This window comes from Olea europaea, unplaced genomic scaffold (assembly GCF_002742605.1).
Source record: "Olea europaea var. sylvestris unplaced genomic scaffold, O_europaea_v1 scaffold1045, whole genome shotgun sequence".
Classification (NCBI taxonomy): Eukaryota; Viridiplantae; Streptophyta; class Magnoliopsida; order Lamiales; family Oleaceae; genus Olea; species Olea europaea.
Window position 1 is genome coordinate 19,672 of NW_019227790.1, and position 22,317 is coordinate 41,988.

At 33.6% G+C, this 22,317-nt stretch overlaps 1 protein-coding gene across 6 annotated transcripts; it reads right to left on the minus strand.

Annotated features, from left to right (window-relative positions):
• Positions 1-9,876: 9,876 nt before the first annotated feature.
• Positions 9,877-17,030, minus strand: LOC111372893 (putative pentatricopeptide repeat-containing protein At2g01510). 6 transcript variants are annotated; one of them, XM_022995317.1, is made up of 6 exons: positions 16,860-17,030; positions 15,900-15,953; positions 14,143-15,774; positions 12,654-12,704; positions 12,484-12,572; positions 9,877-12,383 (listed from the first exon to the last, which is right to left on the minus strand). In XM_022995317.1, the coding sequence occupies exons 5-6, from the start codon at positions 12,555-12,557 to the stop codon at positions 9,998-10,000; spliced, it is 2,460 nt and encodes an 819-aa protein (XP_022851085.1). In that variant the 5' UTR covers positions 12,558-12,572; positions 12,654-12,704; positions 14,143-15,774; positions 15,900-15,953; positions 16,860-17,030; the 3' UTR covers positions 9,877-9,997. The 6 variants fall into 6 exon arrangements, with proteins under 6 accessions (XP_022851085.1, XP_022851086.1, XP_022851081.1 ...); XM_022995318.1 differs by lacking the exon at positions 15,900-15,953; XM_022995313.1 differs by having other exon boundaries at positions 14,143-15,953.
• Positions 17,031-22,317: the final 5,287 nt, after the last annotated feature.

Sequence of the window (22,317 nt, forward strand, 5' to 3'; positions counted from 1 at the left end):
CATTTTTTGTGAAGAAGGGTTAACTTTTTACCTGCAGATTGGCACCTTTAGATCAGATGGCATCAATTAGATATGCCTTAATGGATGTTCACTAAGTAGATGTGTTTACTAATGTGTGTGTTTCCCCCATGAATGATGTGAAATTATAAATATAAAGGTGGAGTTTTAACAGAATTAAGTTATCCATTTCATCTGGAACAGAACAATAGATTCATATGTTTTTACCTCAACATAGAGGAAAAGAAAGCAAGAGAGGAAATGAGGTAGGGAGAAAGTGATTAAGAAGGAACACATAACCAATTCTTCCTAAGGTCCATTGGCAGATTAACTCCACCCCGACCAATATCATTCTCTGTCAAGTGCATCAAATGCAAGCTGTACTAACTCATTCTCTGTCAAACGCATTCCAACCAATATCAACCTCTTAATTTCCAACCGGTATACATCAAATGTATGAAGTAGCAAATGCAGACATTAGGATTATAAAAGGAAAGATGCAAAAGTGCACTAACTCGTTTGCAGAGATTGTACGGTGAATCTGGCAGCAGCTTCCCTTACACTGCTACTCAGGCAAGGGAGCCAGGATATTCAGTTAATAGTCCACAATTAACGAAGCAGATGAAGAAAAACGCTCAATCCTCAAATTGGTTACAGAAATAAATGAAACTTAACTTTACTGCAATTCAAATCACGGTTGGCAGTTCCAACAAACCGCTGATTTCAATCAATTTGGGGATCCTTGTGTTCTTGTAGTGATTACAATCGATTTGGGGTTAGGGTTGAGGTTTTATTTTTTAAATTTTTAATTTTTGTTTGGGGTGGGGTTTGTGAACGTGTTCGGAAAATGATGACATGGCATTGAGTTGACGGATAAATTTACTGTTGGACAGAATTAACTGGCCACGATAGTTATCCATCCTCCGTGTAGGCATCATTTTTAACTCCATCCATTTGGTGAATAATGGACAATGACAGAGCTAAGTTCATTGACTAATGGGATAGTGATAAAGTTCGATGAGTAAGTCGTGACATGATGCAAAATTCAGTGGTCATTAAAACATTTAACTCCAATAAATAGCCTATTGCCATGTGTATGTAAATTATTAATTCTCGTCTTCCATATAGCGTTGTGTTATGCCTTAGCGTGTTGTATCTGAATACACCAGTTATCTCTCTTTGAGTTAATGTGGAGCTGTTGGCTTTATAATCTTGCAAAAATGCTGCTTAAAAAGTTGACACCTGATGCATGTTTTGAACTCGTTCAATTTTGTCATCTGATAATGTTTCTACAAGACTTACTTGAAGTGCAAAATAGTTAGTGATTTTGCTGCAGACGGAACTGCTTCATTTCTGCTCCATGGATTTGTAGATAATAATCTAATAAGCTAAACTGCAGACAAGTTGGCGAATAAAGTGTGAGATCAACAAAAGGTAAAATATAGAAAGGAACAAGTCTAACATTGGACTTGAGCAGAACAAGATGTGGTGTCTTTTTTAATGACACCTGATGCATACACTTGTCTGTAGTATATCTGCTAAAGTACAATATATATACTTGGAAGGAAAAAACAATTGTCTACTTCTTGCCCTGCTAAGAGACAAGTGCATTGCTAGAAAGGAAGATTTGTAACACTAGAATATCTTGTACAATCTGCATCTGAATATGCACATAGAGGATATGGAATTCGAGCGTACTCCTTTTGACGATATGTAATATATGGGGAAATTCAATCCTTTAATAATCATTTTCTTCTAACGTGTACAAAGGGCAAGATTTTAAGGAGTTAAACTTAGCAAAATCAGTTAGAGAAGAATTTTCAAAACTTTGTAGAGCACAATGAAGACAGTTTGACATTTTGAGTAGGACGTTCTAAATCAAGAGCCGGTTGAACATACTCTCTTAGAGGGGTAACCATTCAAGATTACACTTTCACAACCACTTGATATGACCTCAGTTCCCGCAAAGAAGTAACAACTAGCAAAGAGCAAACATAGGAATGTATAGGAACTGAAGCAACTATCTTCCCAATATCATACTCATGGGCGCTGCTCGAAAGAGAGACCTGAATAGGTTTGGGTTTTGTGAATCCACTTGCAACCACGAGCTAGCCATCAAAGCATGTATAGACATGTTTGGCATATGCATACATGCATACATTTGCAGTCTCAATCTTGTAACTAATGGCAGTTCATCCTCTGATTTCAGAGTTTATTGCCAATAGTAGGCTGACTGGTAATTGAGATCCCTCTCTTGTACTACGTATCATCGAACATTCAATGCAAATTTCAACAGTTGGGTTATACATTTGAGTGACACCTTATTTTCTGCTAATTTGTAATATGATTAGATCTTCTCTTCCCCTTCTTACCATAAAACCCTTCAGAACTACAAAGATCTTATTTTCTTGATTCCGACTATTCTGCTTGAATGAGAAAAAGTCCATACTCGGACCAAAAATTGATGACAAGGAATGAATCTGTGAACAACCACCAAAAAGTGCAATATAAGTTCAAGATGATCTTTCCTTGGCCAGCTACAGTACAGATTTAGGAATGAACTTTCAAAACAGCAGGCGTAGAACAAAAGAATAATGATCAGCTACAAGTAGTAAAATTCTGACTCTAGTTCATATTCAAAATGATTTTGGACAACAATATTTGATTAGTTCATTGGAAATAGATGCTTCTTAATCTACAATCTTTCCAGTAATCCCCATATGAACAAGATCCATCTTTCATATGATGGAACATTCTAGAATCCCTAACAGTAATTTATTTACTAACAATTTTTGCAATCACCTTTATAGCAGCATGACAGTCTGTACATGTTCTTAAAATTTCATCACCAGTATAGGTGATCCTTTCGGTGTACTGATCAGTGCAAATGCAATGGCGAACCTCTCGCTAGATATTAGGCGGTGCAAAAATGAGGGATTAAGGAAAGAAATTCTTGAAGAAGCACACTCCATCCTTTATGCAGTACATTCAGGCGGTACAAAAATGTGTCAAGACCTTTGAGATATATTTTAGTGGAGAAATATGAAAAAAGGAATAGGACTCTTTGTAAGTAAATATATGGTTTGTCAGCAAGTGAAAGCAGAACATCAAAGACTTTCAGGGTTGCTTAAGCCACTAAATATACCGGAATGGAAATGGGAACACATTACCATGGATTTTGTGATAGGATTTTCGAGATCAGCTAAAGGAAACAATGCTATCTAAGTAAATTTAGATCGTCTTACAAAGTTTGTCCATTTTCTTCTAGTTAAGATGACATTCATCATGGAACAATATAAACAAGTTATGTTAAAGAAATAGTCAGGTTACATAGAGTTCCTATTTTTATTATTTCAGATAGAGACCCAAGATACACGTCAAACTTTTGAAAAAGTCTACAAAATGCTATGGGAACAAACTGAAATTTAGCACCGTATACCACCCACGGACTAATGGACAATTCGAAAGGACGATTCAGATACTCAAAGATATGTTAAGAGCATGTGTACTAGATCTCAACGGCAGCTGGGAAACACACTTGCAACTATAGACATGGCACCTTATGAGGCACTATATGGAAGGAATTGTAGATCACCTATCTACTGAGACGAGGTTGGAGAAAGAAGGATCCTAGGACTCGAGATCATTGATCAAATAGTACAAGTCGTGGATAAAATTCGAGATAGAGTTAAGGCTGCTCAAGATACGTAGAAAAGTTATGCTGATGGGGGGAGAAAAGATCTTGAGTTCCAAATTGGTGATAAGTATGTCTGAAAGTAGCTCAGATAAAGGAAGTGCTTAGATTTGGAAAGAAAGGAAAATTGGGACCAAGATTCATTGGACCATTTGATATATTAGAAAGAATCAGAGATTTGGCATATAGATTGGTCCTACTACTAGAACTTTCAGTAATACATAATGTTTTCCACATACCAATGTTGCGAAAATACTTACACGTTTCTAGTCATGTGATCAACCATTAGACTTTAGATGTACAATATGATTTAACCTAGGAAGAGATGTCAGTGGGGATACTAGAAGTGGGGATACTAGAAATAAAGATTTACGCACTAAGAAACAGGAAAATTCCTTTAATAATGGTGTTATGACGTAAGCATGGAGTGGAAGGGTCAAATTGGGAAAAGGAAGACGAGATAAGTATCAAGATCCCGAAGTTTTCACTAACCTGAGGTAAATTTCGAGGATGAAATTATTTTAAGGAGGGTTGGTTGGAGAACTCTGAATTTTCTAGTTATGTTGCATATAATTTTTTTTTTTACCAATTATTAGGAATATCATGTCCAAGTCTTTATGCAAGTCAATTTGTTATGCCTAGCCTAATAGTTAATTTGCATCTATATGATTTTTCCTTAATAGTTGAGGGATCAAAGTAGAAATAAACAAATTGTAAATGAAAGTATACATATTCCTTTCCTTCATGACTTTTCGACCAATGCAGCTTTTGAAAAAGTAAAATAGTATAAACATGATTAATGATATTAATTATCACAAATCCACCTAAGGTAATAGTTATTCAATTTGACTAGGATGTTTTGAAAGTTGATGATAACAATTTATTATATTTATCTTCAACTAATTAATTTTATCACCACACAGATATTCAATTGAACTAGAATTTAAGTTTGTGGTTTAGTTAGAATTTAATTATTAATTAATTTAGTAAAATCTTTCAAGCATTGAATGTATTTGATATTTAATACAATTGAACTAATTAATTAGTCATTATCTACATAATCTAGGATATTAACGTACACTAATTAGTTATGATACAATCCTAACCCTAATCAAACTACCATAAGTTTACATATAAGTACCAACGCCATGCACATATGTTTGCTGCAATTACCCAATAGAGAATCACGTTTTCTACAATTTTGTTCTCCACACTCATTTTCGAACGGGTAGGTGCTCAGTGCTATTAGTGATTTTTTTTTTTTTTTACATCTTTTCAAATATGTTGTTATGTATGGATTTAACTACTTAATTCAAAACTCATTCGAGAGAAATCATGATACATTTTACAACATATCTGTGAGTATTAGTTAACTGTCAAGTAATTTTACGGTGCTAGCTAGAATTGTCATTTGTAGTGCGGTGATAATTCTCATTTTATGTTGGTAACAGAATTTATACATAATTTCATGTTTGATTTGAATGTGTAGTAGCAAGTATCTCATTAAGTATAATTCGTTATACTAATCCCTTCTTATTTTCAAATTTCAGGTAAAAATTAGCATGCTAGATGGCCATGGATGGAAATGCTATTGGACCAACGGATCCTTGTCATGAAATACTTTAATTTTTAGGAACATTATAATTTTTAATAGCAGTTGACTATTTTTTCAGATTTAAACTCAATTGTGAATAACATTATTATTCCAATTATTCGCATTCCAATCGCATGTTAAAAACTAGTTTTATCAATATATATAGTTGTCAATTTTTATTGAATTTCTCATTATATTAAAATTATTTGTTTTAAAAACTTTAATAAATTCATGTTTGATAATGTTTCGAGTTCCTTGATTTTGGAGCATTACAAAGTCAATGAACTTTAGTAGATTTCTGAGATTAAAAATTATATCCGGTCATATTAATTCAGATAATGAATGCTATATAATCACTATGCCAGGAAAAACACTTCTAAATAAGAACTAATGGCCCCCCCATAGATTCTAATTACTAACAAGAATTTTCTTTATAGTCAAAAACAAAATAGACATAAGAAATTTACCAGTAAATGTAATATAAATATATAAACTGAGATGTTACTTTGTGTTCAAAGCAAGGGAAGCCAGAAGCGCAAAGCCCAGCTTCAGGTCGTTGGAGGTTTGAGGCGTTGGTGTAGTCTTCGCCAGAGTTCCATACAAAAGGTTTGGCCTTTTAAGGAATTTTAGTTGTTCGTAGTTACTGTTTCATTTTACCAGCCAATTATATTCAAAGATTATATTTCCTTAAAATTGATACTACATTAGAATTAACGTGATTTTGAATGATAAATCTACATGTACATAATTTTTTGTACATAAAGGTGTCCTCCACTTATATGGGGTGGGATCCACTATAATAAAATATTCGAGTGAACCCCACTCCATGTGAGCGGATGATACCTTGATTAACAAAAAATTATGTACATCAAGCAAGGCCCGATTTTGAATTAAATAATTAAAGTGCATTTAAAGTTTAACTAAATCATGTTCAATACTCATCAACACCAAACATACACCCAGTGATACAAAACCCAAATCACAGGGTTCACATTTCAAATATCCTATCTTATAATAATCAGAAGCCCATATTGAAACTTTTAGTTGATCAAAATATTAAAGAAAAGCTTAATAGTATAAGTACTAAATAATGTACATAGGAAATATTTAAGAAATGCAAGTGTTTTGCACGAAGAAATTTAAGTGATTTTCATGACATTAAACTGCAAGAAAGCCAAATCTCAAAGTAGTAAAAGCCTGAATAACACAATTGTCTTCAATAAAAAGGCTCTTTTCTTTCTTAAAGAGTTTCTTTTTCAGTAATTAATTTTTGTTATGCAAAATACTTACACATATTATAAAGGTTGAACCCCAATTTTGAGGGCCCCCACCATCCCATCCCACCTCGCCCCTGGAGCATCGTGAAGGAGGTAAATTGCGGAATGTGCTTCAACAAACTAAGGAACAAGAGATTGCCCATACACTGGTGTTCACAAAGAGTCAAATTTCATATCTCGGGAATCGAACCCTCACACTACGGTTGCCTTTGCACTACTATCCTGGAGGGCATACTTACACATATTATAAATGAGTAAATTTAACCAATAATCACTGAACTTTATACTTGATTACTACTTGCTCACTCATCTTTCACATATTACTGAATGCTCACTCAGTTTTTCATATAATTACTCATTCACCACTCGTCTCTTCAAATAATTGGGCTACTTTTACGGTAAATTTTCGACAACTTCCGACTACAAAGAATGTCGAATTTTGATACCGTTGGAAAGCCCACGATACCCTCTTCAATCACTACCCAAAATCTCATTATAACTCCAAGGGATTCGATCAAAAAATTGCCTTAAAATTCGCCCAAAAAATCTGAAAATCTGGACAGATTTTCAGATGTTTTGGGCGACTTTTAAGGCAATTTTTCGACAACTTTCGACCATCAAAACTATCTCATTTTGATACCATTGGAAAGCCCACAATGTCCTTTTCAATTACCACCCAAAATTTCCCGATAACTCCAAAGGATTCGGTCGGAATAACCCACAAAGTCAGCGTCCCGAACTTTGTCCAGATTTTCGCCTTTTCAAGATGCTGATTTTGTGGGTTTATTCCGATCGAATCCTTTGGAGTTATGGGAAAATTTTGGATGGTAATTGAAGAGGACATTGTGGGCTTTCCAATGGTATCAAAATTCGATAGTTTTGATGGTCGAAAGTTGCCGAAAAATTGACTTAAAAGTTGCCCAAAAAATCTGAAAATTTGGGCAGATTTTCAAAAAATTTGGGCAACTTTTAAGGCAATTTTTCAATCGAATCCCTTGGAATTATAATGAGATTTTGGGTAGTAATTGAAGAGGATATCGCGGGCTTTCCAACGGTATCAAAATTCGACATTCTTTATGGTCGGAAGTTGTCGAAAATTTGTCGTAAAAGTCGCCCAATTATTTGAAGAGACGAGTGGTGAATGAGTAATTATATAAAAAGATGAGTGAGCATTCAGTAATCTGTGAAAGATGAGTAAGCAAGTAGTAATCAAGTATAAAGTTCAGTGATTATTGATTAAATTTACTCTATTATAAATTGGACTAAAACACAACCAAGAAAGAAAATACCGTACCACTTCAAGCTCCTCGGCGTGCTTTGTTCTCAAAATTTCTTTATTAGACTCACGTTTAGCCACTTCATTTACTGCTGTAGGGAGAATTTTTTCTTGCATTAATTTGTTTTATAGGATACGATGTAAATATGTTCTTAATTTCTTGCTCGTGTGAATGTAGTGTAAACCCTACAAAACGAGTGCTACAAATGATATGCTACTGAGAGAAAATCTAAGATAGACTGGAGACCTTGGAGCAACAATTTCGGATGTAATGAAAACAAAGCTGGGAAAGAAGAAAAGATCGTAGATTATTTAACGAGTGTCACTGACACAAGGAAAATGTTCTTGCTGGATATGGAAAATAGATTCTAGGAGACTGAGAACTTTCTTAGCAGTTAATCACGGATAAGTTCTTCAAGAGTATAATTTATTGACGAGAAAAAGATTCATTCAAACGCGAGCAAATATTACCAAGAGATATTTAATGATCATGAAAATCTGAAGTTTCATAGCACTCATAAAGATGATAATATGAGGTTCTGTGGTTTCCAAACCTGATGGATTTTCTATGAAAATGCTATCAGGACAGCAGTCATTTGCTCGTCCAACGAACCCATAAAGATCATATGTTGTCATTTTTTGCCAGAAAAGTTCTCTTGTGATGGTGATTAACTTAAAGACTTCTCAAAGGACATGGTCATGTTGAACCTAAACCAGCATACAAATTCTACAACAGACTGTCCCTGGTAATTCAACAAATGTTTGTAGACTAGTAGAATTAGTTCCTATCTTGAGAAATGCTGCAAAAACAGGGTTTGGGACATGGTTTAAATCTGGGCAGACACGTGTCGTTCACTAATTAGGTAGTTAGGATAAAAAAAGGGGTAACGAAATAGGGCTGACACCAAAATCTGTTGGCTATCCCTGTCAAGATAGCTTTACTGTCCTATTATTGTCAATTCACTTCTTATTTTAGTACCTCTCTCTCTCAAATAGCCGTGGTCATCGTATTCAGTAGGAAGTTTTCACGGATTCCAATCCAAGGCCAGACAAATACTTGTCGGAATCATGGTCTGCAAGTGGATAAAACAAAGGGAGATCTTCACATTTAAAACTCAGATCAATTGATTTATAAATCCTATTTTCTAACAAAATACATACATTAAGACTATCAATGGGTCAATATAATAAAGAAAACCTTCACTGAAGAAGTGCTTAAAGATGTATTTATAAAATAACATAAAAGAAATGTTGGACACGGAGGAATTGTAATGAATGAGATTAATGACATAATATGAAGTAATGAAGATCGCACCGAAAAACAATATTTAAAAGTGAAGAAATTAAGAAAGATAGTTAATTGTGGAAGCACGACATTTTATTAATTGACAATATGGAGAAAAATACAAGAACTCAACAATTATTGCTTGAACAAAACTGAAAGAAAAAATCACTATTTATAGGTACATGACACAGTATAAAAATGGAAATAATGTGGAATAAGGAAATAATATATTTTTATAAAAATCACCTGAAATATAAGGAAACAAATGTTTCTACATGAAAATAAAGAAATAAAATAATTTTTTGAAACACAAAAACTAGAGATTTCCAGCCAACAGTTTTTTGAAGGATAGATGAGATCAAAATTCTGATTCTTGAATGTTGGGAGCGGATATATACAACCTGTTTGGAAGTGATTTTTTGGTCCAAAAAAATGATTTTTTGACCTTTATTTCATTATTCCAACCGTCATATTTGTCTTCTTCTCTCACAAGTGAACCCCACTTTTCTCCTAACGATCAAAAAATTAATTCTCAAAATCACTCCCAAACATGCTCTAATCAAGAAGTTCAGATTTTTTACCATTTATGTGGATTTACCTAAAATAACATCCTTACGGAATTGTAGTTGTTTTAAATGATTATTTTAAACACATTTTTGGAATAGAAAACTTGTAACAGTATTTTTGAGATACTTTATTTTTATTGCCCAGCTACGGTGCTGGTTCAGGTGTGAAGTTTCGAAACAAGATGCATAAAACAGAAGAATGATGATTTATTACCAGCTGAGTTCTGATGCTTGCTCTCAAAAAAGTGCAATTTGGACAACAATATTTGATTAGTTCACTGGAAATTGATGCTTCTTAATCTACAATCTCACCAGTAATCCCCACATGAACAAGATCCATCTTTAAAATGGTGGAACCTGCTAGAATCCCTTACAGTAATTTCTCTGTTAACAATTTTTGCAATCACCTTTATAGCAGCATGACAATCTGTACACGCTCTTAAATTTTTCATGACCAGTATAGGTGATCCTTCCGGTGTACTGATCAGTGCAAATGCAATGGCTAACCTCTCACTATGATATTTAAGTGATTCTGCTTTAGTATCCTCGTCTACATTTTGAAGGGTACAACTGGTGTCAGGCTTATAGCCTTCCTCTTCCATCAGTTTTCCCAAATAGTTGATCTTTCTTTGTATCTCCTCAGTATTTGGATGTGTCCTATCATTGGCGGTGAACACATGAACTTTATGATCAATTTCAACCCAGCTATAGGCAGGAGCCTTTTTAACTCCACGTTCTCTCATTGCTTTCTTCACCATGGCCACGTTTTCCCACTCACCAGCTTCAGAATAGATATTAGCCATGGTAACATAAGATGCAGCGTCTCTAAGCACATCCAGGTTGAAAAGTTGTTCTGAAGCTTTCTTAGCAATCTCTTGATTCTTATGGATCCTGCTTGAGTTTAAAATTGATGACCACATGATCTCATCTGGCTCAAATGGCATTTGATTCATAAATGCCTCTGCTTCTTTGAATCTTCCCCTTCTACAGAGTACGTCAACCAAAGACGAGTAATGTTCTCTTCTTGGAACAAGTCCGTAAGTTTGAGTCATGGATTTGAAATACCACATCGCTTCATTAACAAGTCCACAACGGCTGCAGGCAGCTAAGACACTGAGGAAACTCACTGGATCTGGATCAAGACCTGATTCAATCATCCCCTTAAAGGATATAAGAGTGGCTTCACCATCTCCGTTCTGAGCATATGCCGAGATCATTGCATTCCAAGATACTATGTTTCTATCGGGAATCTCTTGGAAAACCTTGATGGCGTCCTTTATAGACCCACATTTTGCATACATGTCCAAAAGTGCACTTCCTGAAAACACATTTGACATAAATCCGGATCTGAAAATGGATGAGTGCAACTGTTTCCCCAGTGAAAGTGAAGCCAAATTTGCTGAGGCTTTTAAGGTACTTGCAAAAGTTGCTTGGTCTCCACTAACATCATTTGTACGCATTTCATTGAATAATTTGAGTGCCTCCTCGTTGAGTCCTAGCTGTACATAAGACGATATCATGGACGTCCATGGAACAGAGCTTTTGCCATCAAAACTTGCAAATAGAATATTGGCTTCGTCAAATCTGCCACATTTTGCATACATATCAAGAAGTGCATTCTCCACTTGAATTTCTAAATCAGCTGTTGTTACAAGTACCTGTGCATGGATTTGCCTTCCCATTTGCAGATCTTGGGTATTTGCAGCAACGCTTAACATCGTTGCAAAAGGGAAGTTTCTTCTACTAAACCCGGTTAACTGTAACTCTGTAAAGAGATCAAAAGATTCTTTTAGTTTCCCATTCCATGCATAACTAGTGATGACAATATTATAAGAAACACCATCCAACTCTGGCATCTCATCAAAGAGTTTTCTAACGTTCCCTAAGCATTCATGCTTGGAGTAAAAATCAAGCAATGCATTGCTAACAAATACATTCCAAACATAATCGGTCTTGATTATAAGTCCATGGACTTGTCGCCCAAGGGCAAAACCATCTAATCCAACACTCGCACATAGCAATGCTGCAAAAGTGAAATCTGTTGGCCTTAAACCACAATATTGCATTTCAAAGAAGAGTTTGATTGCTTGTCCATTCAACCCTTCTTTCGAATACCCTGTTATCATTGTGTTGAAAGAAATAGAATCTCTTGTTGGCATGTCCTTGAAGAGCCGAAAAGCTAAATCAAAGCTTTGAGATTTGCAGTAAGAATCCACCAAACTATTACAAACTTCGAGAGTTGAGTCAAATCCTAATTTAGTAATATGGACATGAACTTGATTTATGTCTTCTCCGGACATGGTGTCATCACAGCCTGATAAGAGAGTGGCAAAGGTGACATGATCTGGTTTAATCCCTGACCTACACATCTCAACATATAGATTAAAAGCTTCTTTAGGCTGATTGTTCTGTGAGTATCCACCAATCATTATTGTCCATGACACTGCTGTTCGATCAACCATCTTCTCAAATAAATCCCTCGCATAAGAAAGACTGCCTGACTTAACATAACCCGTAATCATCATGTTCACTGAACATGTGTTTTTTCGAGGCATTTGGTCAAACAGTTGGCGTGCCTCAGTAATCTCTGTTCTTCTAACAAAATTTTTCAACTGGAAGTTGGAGCGACAAGTGCCCAGATCAAAACCTGTTTTAATGATGCGCGCATCCACCAAATCCTCTGTTTTATACTTACTGCAATTTTACAAGTTCAGATTATTTTGTATTCTAATGTAAAAATCAAACTAAATAAGAGCAAACATACAAAGAATAGTGGCAAAATTTTATGATTTACCTGTTTCTACAGTAGAATCGCTTCATAAACATCATTTTTTTATTCCACGAATTGACGATCTTTGAATTGTTCATTGTGCTGAAGTTTATCTACAAAACTGGTGCATTAGGAACATCGAGGACAAAAAGCTCAGCATATAAAGATGATGAAACAAGATGTTTTATTAGTACCTTTAAAAAACTGAGCACTCACAAGCCCATGGTTCCAAGTCCTTCATTAGCCTACAAGTACTAGTTCAAGGTTGGCAAAGGATAAATGAACAAACAATATACTGACCTCATGCTGCTTATTCAAGAGAGCAAAAGGTGAGGAAAAAGTAGGCAACACACATTAAACAAACATAAATTTGCAAAAGAGAACATATAGGAATGGACACGATATATAGAGAACTCCCTCTTTTAATATGTTGCCTCTCCTATAGAGTTTTTCCACCAATAAACAAGAAAAAGAAGTACTAGTTTCAAGACGTTGTAGAACGGTGAAAGATACAACTCTAAGCAAGAAAACTATCAATATCTAGTATGTATCTTGATCGAAAATCCCAGAGATAAGACTTAATTCCATAAATTCTCAACATTCCTAATCTCAAATATTGAGCACTGCACATGGATTTTGAATCAAATAATTTGAAATGTATTTTGATGTCCATAATATAATTCTAGCAATAAAAAATACAGATTTATATGTAAATTAGGCAATTGTTTCTTGAAACAAAAAGTGACATCACTTTACATAAATCATGTAGAGTTTGCAACTTTTTAATTCTTGAAACAAGATACTAAGATATGAGACTTGTTAAAAAAAATACTTGGGCACACCTAGTTTAGAACTCATAATGCTTAAAGTTCTTACAAATGAAATCCTAACAGCAATCCCTCTTTAAACCCTTTACATAATTATAATACCAGTAGTATAGTTGAGAATATAAGTGAAAACACAAAGGAAAGACGTAGTATAGGCAAATTACTACAAACATGCCGCAACAAACAAAGCAACAAGTAAAATAAGAATATGTTAAAATTCCATCATTCATCAGGATTCATAGCACAACCAAATTTATGCCAAAACAAAAATCCTTTGTATATTACTGCCACACTCACACTCAGGTGCGGCATATCAATTATAAATTTTAGTCCACCCTAAAATGCAGTTCTAATTCTGACTCTGCGCACACCAGTCAAGGTCAACTATGTAATATAGTTTGGGTTATAATAACAAACAGTTGGTGGATAATTCTAATGATTTCCTTTAAAAAACTTGCATAGAAAATATAGAATTTCAGACTACATAAGTTCATTTCGTAGGAAAATTCAGACAAAAATATGCAAAATAAATCATTAACAAATCTATGCAGAAATAATTGAAATGAAAAATACAGCGCAACAAAAAATAAAAACAAAAAATAAAAGAATAGGAAAAAACTTATAAATGACATTAGGTTGGCCGTTGACAACTTGGCACCTTTCGGTGCTTGAGTTTTCCGTTTTATATGCTATGTATGCTATGACCCCTCAAGTTTAATGTTAGCTGCATTACACCCAACTTTAATAACTAATACTCCTTTAGAGTGGTTTTTTTAGTAAATAATTTCGGTTATGCAAAAATGCATAGAAATGCTATAAATCGGAGTAAAATGTAGCCAAGAATTAAAGTACAAACCTCCTTAACCAGCTTTCTTCCCACATTTTCTTTATGAGGCTCGCGTTTCGCTAGATATGCTCCCATTGCTTAGTCTCCCTTTTTGAGTTTTCAATTGCAATTTCACCTTTTCACATTCATTAAATATCCTTGGTAATGATCGCATGCACTTGACTGAATGTTTCTCCCTCAACATTATACTCCTGAAGAAGCTTGTCTTTCTTTGGGATTAAGAGTTTTTAGTCTACTTGAATTTATTCACATGCCAATACTCTCTCTTCCATTGGTAAAATGATTCTGAGCCCTGGATTGCCTCGAACAGGGAATTCAATCCAGACAAGAGCTTCGTCAGTCAATAGTTCCATTGTTGCTAACAATGGTAATACAATTGCATTTTCCCACTGTCAATTCTGAAATCTTCTTGCCATCTGGAAAGTGGTCATCTGGAACTGTGCATGATGGTTCTTTAGTTTATTTAATGCTTCTATGTCTTATTTCTTTGGAAATGAGTATAGCTATCAACTCACCTTCTGTAATTCCTGTCTCATAAGACATATATATGCAGGCAGGTGCTTTGGCCAGTGGATATCAGCAGTCATCTACTGGATTCTCAATCAGTTCTGGTGGAAATAGCATGTTGACATCCAGAGTACAGAGAATGACCAGCCAAAGGATCCCCACTCCTGGATTTAGTAATCCAAGTAACGAACGGGATAATAATGCCAATAATCAGTCTCTCTTGAACCTGGAGTCATTTTCTAATGTCAGTGCATTTGCAGCTGATGAATCTACTATTGGATCACAGCCAATGTAGCATTTTGGTGGTCAAAATTGTCGTATGTTGCAAAATATTGATGGTCATATGGATAGATCCACCATGCACCAAACATCATATGGATTATTGAGTGGGTCCTTAAATGGTGGACTAGGGGTGACTGGAAACAATATACCACAAGTGAATGGTCCGAGAACTTCAGAGGGTATTTAATGGGAACCATGCATGGGAACTCCCCAAAATCCTGGCACCAACATTTCGATCAACATCAGCAACCAGTGATGCAGGGTACTTTCTCTCTCTCTCAAAATGCGTCACTGAGAAAATGTGTTCAACATATTTCTGTTACCTTTTAGTTGCATCCTTAATACAATAGGCCGCTTTCAGGTGACAGAAATGAACTTGGTTCTTCTGATGCTTCGAAGTCTGGAAACTTGCATGCTCCTGTAACCTCTGTTGAGTCGATGATGAACGATCAGAAGTTTAATGCAGGATCCTTGCAGTTCATGCGCAATGCAAGCTCTCCTTTGATGGACAATCAGTCGAATATGTATGCAATTCAACAGGTGATTAAGATGAAGCCTCATTCAACTGATCAATCAGAGAAAATGTACCTTCAATCCAATTACTCACGGAGAGAGAGTCTTGTACAATCTCATCAACCTCGACAATTTCAAAAGCCTTAATATCAATTTCAGCACCAGCAACTTGGTCAACTTCAAAGGCAACAAATCAGCAAAGTCAAAGCTACCAGCTTTTGTTAAAGAATGATGAGTCTCAGCTGCCATCTGATATAGGTTCTAAAGTAAAGTCCAAGACTGGAACAGAGCAACATGATGAAAATCTGCACTCATTATCATCCGGGCAATTCCAATTTTCTGATATGCAAAATCAGTTACCACACAATACTATGGAAGACCATTCTAGAAGTTTTCACTTTCACATACTATGGAACAGAGCCTTCTTTTTTTCTCTTCTGCCTCAATGACATTTGTTAAGTTACCTTCAAACTTTTGCATCTCCCAAGATTTGTTTTCCATGATGTAAGAAATTGTATCTGTCATATATTTTCTCCGAGTAGTATTTAATTTGTAGCAATCATTTGTAGTGTTGTTATGCAAAATAAGCACACCACAAGCACACAACCAAGAAATTAAGAACAATTAATATCAATATCCTAAAAAATATATCCCCAACAAAGTTGACCAATCCATTTCTGTCTAAGCATTGAGAAATAGACCACTCTAGTGAAATCAAATCCCTAAATCACGAGTCTCTTTCTTTTTAAGATGTCATTCACTTCTAATCCGTTAAGAGATTGTGATTCTTGATGTAATCTTTTTTGTACCATCTATGGTTTTAAATTTTTTTTCCTTGATTTTTGAACGTGAGGAAATTACAGTAGGTATGAATCACGTCCTTGAAACCCTCCTTGTCCGTTTTACTTCTATTAAGGACCCTCCAGCATTTCTTTCAAATCCTTTGTCAAATTTACTGAAAATATGAACAAAATTCACTGCTGAAAAATGAAATTAGAGAGATTGAAGCCGAAGGTCCACAACCAGAACCCTAAGTCTACACCATACTCTTTGAGCCCAATACACCAGATAACTCCTATTCTAATTCTTTATCATAATCCAAAATCGTTTCAAAATTTCAGTTTTGGGCTTAGGTCCAAATCAATGTAAAAAAAAAAAAAAAAAAAAATTGCGCAAGTAAATCTGTAGCTTTAAGAAAAAAATAAATCTCGAACCTACTTATGGATTTTTAAGCAGACCCACAATCTTAATCAGTACACAAGAACACAATATCAATATTCACTACAATCTATTCGCTTCAATAAAGATGGATGCAGAGCTATATAGTTATTTAGGTAAAAACCTATTCTTTTACACATATACGTATACGTGAATCCATAGAGGAAGAGAGAAGACAAAGACGAGGAAGGGTCGGAGAGAATTACGCTTGAGAAACAGCGAGAGAGACGACGGGAGTCGGGCAACGCCAGTAGAGACGAGAGGCAGAGGGGCGGCGGCGGAGGACTTATTAGCTGCTTCTCTTTCTCGTTTCTAGTGGCATTCGGGGATTGAGGTTTTGAATGGGAGCGTGTTCCGACTACAAAGTTCTTGCTCTTCTGACTTACTATTTATTAATGGGTTTTAATTTGATACATCGCGCTTCAGTTATAGTTAAACTTTTCAATATTTGATAATTGTAGTTATAATTTTCACTTTTTCTCGTCATATTCTTATTTTCAACATTTAATTAGGCTATGTTTGATACTCATTTTTTTCAAAATATATTTTTCTCTCACTTCTTTTTAACCACACATTCTTTATTAAAATAATATTATACATAAATAAAAAACTTTACATTATTTTTCAACCATATATTTTTCATCAATTTATTATTCAAAAATACACTTTTACATAAAAATGTCTCGCAAACACCATCTTAATTAGTATATCTCGTTCTTGATGATAATTTATATCAAAATATTATATTTTTATGATTTGAAATTAGGAATAAAAAATTCATATTTTTTTATTTATTTTATATTAAAATTATCCTACATATATAAAAGAGTGAAAGAATGTCAAGACACATGTCGCTCATATCTTTTGTCATGTACTTCTTCTTCTTCTTTTTTTAATGTTTCCGACTGAATACCATAATGTATGTCCATTATTTTCAGCTAAATCATTCCTGTGCTCTTCTTCAGATTGATTGTGTAAGAATACATGATTTCAACATGTAGCTATCTTGATTCATCCCCTAATTCATTGAATTCTTCTCTCATTCTCTATTCTAATTGTAAACTTTCTTTGGACATTTATTAAAGTTTTAGCAACCTCATTTTCCTACTTTAAGGTAATGATTTTACAAAATGGGTGTAATCTTGAACTCATTAAACACATTCCTCTCTTCAATTCTTAAGTCTGGTCATTTCTTTTTTCTGAGTTCATCTGTACCATTTAGTTGCTCATTTGTCTTTAACGGTGAATTGAATTTTCTTCTTACTATAAATTAATTTCTCAATTTTCTCTCTCTTTCTTCTAAAGAGTTTGTAGAAGTTGTTATTCTCCAATTCCAACCAAAATTGCAACACCCGTGACTAGCTCCTTCACTGACTGTTTTATACAACCAAGATAAGTAGTTGAATCTCTCTAATTAGTAAGTATGTTTTTTCGATTTTTTGTTCTTTCGAATTGATCATTTTTCTTAGATTTTCATTTGTTGCAACACCCGTGAACAAACTTGTTCGTAGTTATACAACCCAAGGTGAATAGTTGAATCTCTCTAATTTGTATGTAAGTATTTTTTTTCGATTTTTTGTTCTTTTAAATTAATTTTTTTTTAAAGTTTTCATTTTTTGTAAGCTTGTTGTTTATTTATTTTATTTTAATTTTTTTCAGTATTTCGGCGCGCACGAAGCTGACACCAGATCCATGAGCACACGGAGCATTAGCTTTGTCCTGCGAGCTTCGTGCGTGCACGAAGCTATTTCTCTCCAGTTCCGTGCACACATGGAGCTATTTAGCTATGTGAGCGCACGGAGCAGCAGTCCATGTACGCACAGATTGTCTCTCTCCTCCCTATCTCTCTGTCCACTGAATAGCCTTCCTCTTGGGAATCAATAAAATCGACCTCTCCTTTTACAACATACCCCAAGAATAATTTCTGGGTTTTTCATCCCTTTACTCTAGCGCTTTAACGTTCGCACCTTCCCTCTTCCACCACTCACTGTACCACTTCACTTGTCCAGTTGGTTCATCAATCTCCTCCACGGCTTGAGGGGCTACACTCCATCTCGATTAACGACTTGGTGACTGTGTTATGCAAGGGTAGATTTACTGAATTGGGGTGCTATGTATGTCTCGAATTTTTTCTTGACAACACGGAGCGAAGGTGCTACCTCATTATGATCATAGCTCTTACTTGGAGTGTCTTAACAACTAGTTCACGACTCAGTTTGGATTTCCTTTTGTGTTGGTTGTGTCTTAGTCAACTCTCCTATTTGACTCGCGAGTTCTGTGCTACAAAGCAAAGGTTTTTTAAATTGGCTTCATTATTGCATTTTTTAAGGTATTTTTCTAAATATTTGTTCATTTTTGTGTGAGTTTATGTTGATTTGTGAGGTAAAAGTTTTCATTTTGTTTTTATAAAAATTTTATTTTTCTTTCTTCTTCTACAGGTAACAGTGAGAGCAACAGAGCGTGAGTTCACTAATGTTGAGGAAACTAATTTCCTTGAAGGCCTGGAAATTCATACATTCTCCTGCTAAAGCTGCATGTAAGGATGAATACTTTTCTCCATTTTTTTTTTAGTGAGTTTTGGTAAGAAATATTTGATGTACAGTAGTGCTTCTTAATTTATGTTTAAAGATGAAACTAATAAACAACTGTGCAATGCTTTATTTCGTTTAAATAAATAATTTAATTTACAGTTTTAGGTGATAAGATTTTCCAATTAACCAAATTAGTGTTTTTTGTTTAATGATAAGATTAGAAAATATGAGTTGGTGTGTCAATTATTATGATGCAAATTTATTTAATTTTCAGTATTACACATTCAATGAATACGTGAATGACATGTTTTTGTTTGTCCAATGGTGGTAAGACTTAACTCTTATCGCTTACATAGGCCTGCTTTCTCAAATAGAATGGGCGTCTATTTTTTCAACTTTTAGCTCTGTATTTTCTTTACTTTTTTTTTTTTTTTTTTTTTTTTTTTTTTTTTTTTTTTTTTTTTTTTTTTTTTTTTTTTTTTTTTTTTTTGGCTTCACAAAAGTTACAATTGTTTATGCTGTCAATGTCAGTTTTCGGTTATTTCTGAATCTCGACATTTTTATCTTATGTAGTTCATCAGCACGCACCCATACCTCCAATTCCGGCCGGATGATCTTCAAGTCGTTCAAAATTTTTTAAAGTTTTGGTGCTCTCGTGTGAGGGGTTCACTGGTCTTGCCTCCATTGCAGCCAATCGAAGGTAGAAATTCTAATTTTTCTAACTTTCCATGCGTATGTTATGTATTTATCTGTATGGGTGAACTGTATATATATATATATGTGTGTATATATATATATAGAGAGAGAGAGAGAGAGAGATGGAAAAATGGATTTGGAACTTTGATTTGATTTAAAGGCGAGGTATTAAATTTGAAATTTTTTGGGTTCCTTCTGAATCTTGGCATTTTTATCTTATATATTCTTTTGTTTATTGATTCATTGGAGTTAATGTTGAATTAAAAAATTAATCTTATTTTTTAAAAGAGTATTTGTTTTGAGTTTGAATTTGTGAATCTTCTATATTGGAACCAGAAATTAGTCAATTAGAGGTTAGAAAAAAAAGTAGAGAGGTAATGAGAGGACATAGAAATGATGTGAGAATGGTGGAGATTTTTTGAATTATTGGGTGATGAAGAAGAATGTATTTATAGTTATTAGTGTGTTGTTGGGCCAAAAGAGTATTTACACAATTATGGAAGGAACAAATTTAGTGAAGATGATAAAAAACTATTTTTGGGTCACCATGGCTGCTGCTCCATGGCAGATGGAACAGCATCTGAACACACGAAACAGCAGCTCCGTGTGAGGGGAGCACAATTTTTTTTTTTTTTCATTTTTTAGTAGCGGCTTTTGTTTCGCCACCATTTTTTTTTTTTTTTAAATTAGATAGTACCCATTTTAATCAGATTAAAGTCGTTTAGGACAAATTCAATTTTCCATCCATAGAGTTGTTATCTTGCTTGTGACCTCATTTCTCTCTCTCGCTTATTCTCTCTCTATATCTGTACCTATATATGTAATTGTTGGATGGAATCAAATCTTTTTGTATGTGCTTCATTTTCGATTTTTTTTTAATTTTGTTTAAATGGAATTTTGTTTACGAGAAGTCGAGAATTGGACTTTTTTTAATGTGAGTAAATTGCTAGAATTTTTCCTGTTTATAGTTTTATGTATTATTTATATTTCGTATATTTTAGTGCTAAAAAATATATCATTCTTGAGTAATTATCTGGTTTCAAGCTAATGTGTTTATTTTATTTTATGTTTATATTTGCTTTAAGTATGAATTAACATATTTGAGTATATGTTTCTCGACTTAGAAAGAATAAAACAAAAGTGCAGAATATGATTAAAGTGCTTTATCATTGGTGGAATGAATCAAAATCTTTGATTGGGAATTGTATTTAAAACAATATTAGAAATATTGATGGATCTTCTCTAACTTCATCCTCACATCTATGTATATATAGAGAGAGAAGAAGAAAGTTAGAAAAAGAATGGAAACGACAGGGTGCATCCCTGCATGTGCTTAATGGAGGGGGATGATGCAAGGAAATGAAAGCGGAGTTAAGAGTAGGTAGAGTGAGGTTGGATTGGGTTGAAGTATAAATATAGGGTTAAATTCACCAACAATCGCCCAATTTTATATTTGTATATCTTTTAATTTGATTTTGTTTCTTCATGACCATCCAACTTTATACTTAATGTCGGTATGATCGTCCAAATTTATATTATGTTTTATCATGATGACCCAACTTCTTTTCATCATTTTTACTAATTTTAAAATGGGTAAAACTGTAACTTCACATTATATAGAAAATAAATTAAAAAATAAAAAAAAAACTTATTTAGAAAAATGTTACTTAAAAACTAAAATAAAACTTATTTAAAAAAATGTTACTTAAAAACTAAAATAAAAAATTATTTTCAAAAAATAACATTTTAAAAACAAAATAAAATCTTAATTAAAAAATAAAAAATAAAATAAAAGCTTACTTAAAATAAAAACGTTACTTAGAAAAATAAAATAAAATAAAAAGTTATTTTAGAAAAAAGGGTTTTCAAAATAAAATAAAAATTTATTTTATATATATAATCCAAAAATTACCATTTTACTATTTTTAAAATTAGTAAAAAAGTTGAAAAAAAGTTGGGTGGTTATGATGAAACATTATATGGAATTCAATGGTCATGGTGAAATAAATAAAATAGAGTGATCATAGTGACACTAAATATAAAATTGAGTGAAAATTGATGGATGTAACCTCATAAATATATGTTTGAACTTATTTTTTATTTTTTTTTAAATTTATCAATTTTTAAGCACACTTTTTATTTATTTTTATCAAAATTTACTAAAAATTTAATTTTTAGCTAAACTAATTTGGCTCTTACTTTAGGTTAATTTTGATTTATTGACTTGATAAAGAAATTTTGGTAGAAAATGGATTTTCTTAGAAAATATATAAAAATGGTGCCAATGTAAATTTTTATTATTGTTGAATCATTATTCTAAAAAGCTCATCTAAAATTTCAATTAAGTTTGATATTGTTGTCCTATCATGCTTTGTATTTTTTTAATACCTAAATTTCACTTGCATCAACTTAAACTTGATCTCATTACCTTGCAGCG